At 46.9% G+C, this 2,515-nt stretch overlaps 1 protein-coding gene across 1 annotated transcript in view; it reads right to left on the reverse strand.

The window, feature by feature from the left end:
- Nucleotides 1–273: 273 nt before the first annotated feature.
- WARS2 (tryptophanyl tRNA synthetase 2, mitochondrial) overlaps nucleotides 274–2,515 on the reverse strand; it is a 14,490-nt gene continuing 12,248 nt past the window's right edge. The window contains exon 8 of the mRNA XM_018574393.1: nucleotides 274–423. Coding sequence (XP_018429895.1) covers nucleotides 274–423 — 150 coding nt within the window. The remainder of the gene's footprint in view (nucleotides 424–2,515) is intronic.

The following is a 2,515-nucleotide window of genomic DNA, read 5'->3' on the forward strand; positions in this document are numbered from 1 at the left end:
ATCATTGATGGAAGTAGGGAGGGAAGGATCATTGATGGACGTGGGGAGGGATGAAAGGATCATTGATGGAAGTAGGGAGGGAAGGTCCATTGATGGACGTGGGAGGCTCATTGATGGATGTGGGGAGGGAAGTCTGGTCCGTGTAGTCCGATCCAATAGAAGAGATACTAGAGATCAGATTGCTGATAAAGTTCATGGTTCTGGTTCTGATAGAAAGGAGTCTGAACACACAGAGCATCGCAGGTTGTTGGGTATTGTGTAGTCATAGACCGGTCAGGGGGCCCATGCTGACACGTGTCCACCACCAAAAGCACCTTCAACGGTCACGTGAGCATCAGAACTGGAGCACGGAGCAATGGAGGAAGGTGGTCGGGTCTGATGAACCATCATGTGGATGGTCGGGTGCGTGTGTGGGTCACTTACCTGGGGAAGAGGAGGCACCAGTATGTACTATGGGAAGAAGACAAGCCGGCGGTGGCAGTGTGATACTTTGGGCAATGTTTAGCTGGGACACCTCGGGTCCTGCCATTCATGTGGATGTCACTCTGACACGTACCACCGACCTAAACATTGTCACTGACCAAGTCCCCCCTTCATGGACACGGTGTTCCCTGATGTCAGTGGCCTCTTTCAGCAGGATAATGCTCCCTAACACACTGCACACATGGACCAAGAATGGTTTGAGGAACAACAACAAGGAGTTTGAGGTGATGACTCCACTTCCAAATTCTCCAGATCTCAGTCCAATCGATCATCTGTGGGATGTGCTGGAAAAACAAGTCCGATCCATGGAGGCCGATCACCTCCCAACTTACAGGACTTATAGGATCTGCTACTGACGGCTCGGTGCCAGAGACCACAGCACACCTTCAGAGGTCTAGTGGAGTCCATGCCTGGACGGGTCAGGAGAAGGGGGACCTCCTCAGTATTAGGCGGGTGGTCAGAACGTTATGGCTGATCTGTGAATTTTTATATTTTATGAATAGGTTAGTCTAAGGTAAATCTACAGACAAGTACCGATTTGTTGGTCCCCTTTGTAGCTCATTGATACAAAGCTTCATTCCACCTGAAAAGTGATTCAATAAAATCAATGGTCTCACGTAGACCTGCGTGTCTCCGGCGCGTGAGAATAAAGAAAGCGTGACGAGATACATTGCCGATTCTACAAAAATAGTCTAGACTGCCCTGGACAGATTTGTTGGTACCCCTAGAAAAGATGATAAATAACCGGATCGGTGTGATATTCCTTTAATTAGTCTTACACACGTCTTCAATCTAGTCGTCAGTCAGTCAGTCGGCCTATTTAAAGGGAGAAAAGTCCTCAGCCTGCTGTTTGGTATCATCATCTTCACCACACTGAACATGGACCAGAGAAAGCAGAGGAGAGAGTTGTTCCGAGGAGACCAAAAAGAACATTACAGCATGTCAAATGTAATGTCTAGTAGACCATCTCCGTGCAGCTTGATCTTCCTGTGACTACAGTTGCAAATGTTGAGAAGTTTAAGGTCCATGGGAGTGTCGCCAACATCCCTGGACACGGCCAGAGTAGAAAATAGGCCCCCGGATTGAACAGAAGGAGAGTACGAATGGCAGACAAAGGGTCAAGGAAAACTTCCAAAGAGATGCAATCTGAACTCCGAGGTCCATCAGTGTCTGATCACATGATCTATAAGTCAGCTCCAAGGAAGGAGACCCGGGAGCCAGGCTGGGATTTGATAGAATGGATACTGAGAAGCCACAACGCTTCCGGGAGAACGTCCTCTGGACCAGACGGGAGCTTTCGGGAGTCACATCAGCTCTATGACAAAAATAAACTTTCAAAGAAAAGTATACTGTACACACAGGGAAACATGGAGCAGGTTGCGTTATGCCAACAAACCTACTGTAGAATATGGACGATGCTCAGTTATATATATATATGTACCTACTGTGAAACATGGAGGGGGCTCAGTCATGTGACAGGACCTACTGTGAAACATGAAGGAGGCTCAGTCATGTGACCGGACCTACTGTGAAACATGAAGGGGGCTCGGTCATGTGACCGGACCTACTGTGAAACATGGAGGAAGCTCGTTTATGCCAACATACCTACTGTGAAACATGGAGGAGGCATAACTCCTCCCAAGATCCAGCTCACTGCTTGCATCAGGGCTGAGGGCTCTTACAAGAAGTACAGAGGCAGGGTGCTGTTATGTTTTCAGGAAGCTATGTACAGCGCCCTTCCACCAGCCATGATCTGCCTGCATTGCATAGAGAAGTATAGAGACTCAGTGATGACAACATTCGGTAATGGAAACAGAATTTTTTTTTTTATATAAAAATGTTTTTGGTAAGTTCATGAGGGGGGAGGGGGGAATATAAGCAGATTAAACTTCACCTTCAAGCATGTCATGATTGTGATGTGTATTGGGTACAGGGATCTCTGAGATGCCTTTTGATGATTTTTCCATTTAAAAAACAGTTGCTAATTAGGATTTCAGAAAGTGTGTTTTCATTTTCAGTGCTTTTTCCAGTA

The sequence above is a fragment of the Nanorana parkeri genome, unplaced genomic scaffold (genome assembly GCF_000935625.1).
Source record: "Nanorana parkeri isolate BGI_ZX_2015 unplaced genomic scaffold, ASM93562v1 scaffold2926, whole genome shotgun sequence".
Lineage (NCBI taxonomy): Eukaryota > Metazoa > Chordata > Amphibia > Anura > Dicroglossidae > Nanorana > Nanorana parkeri.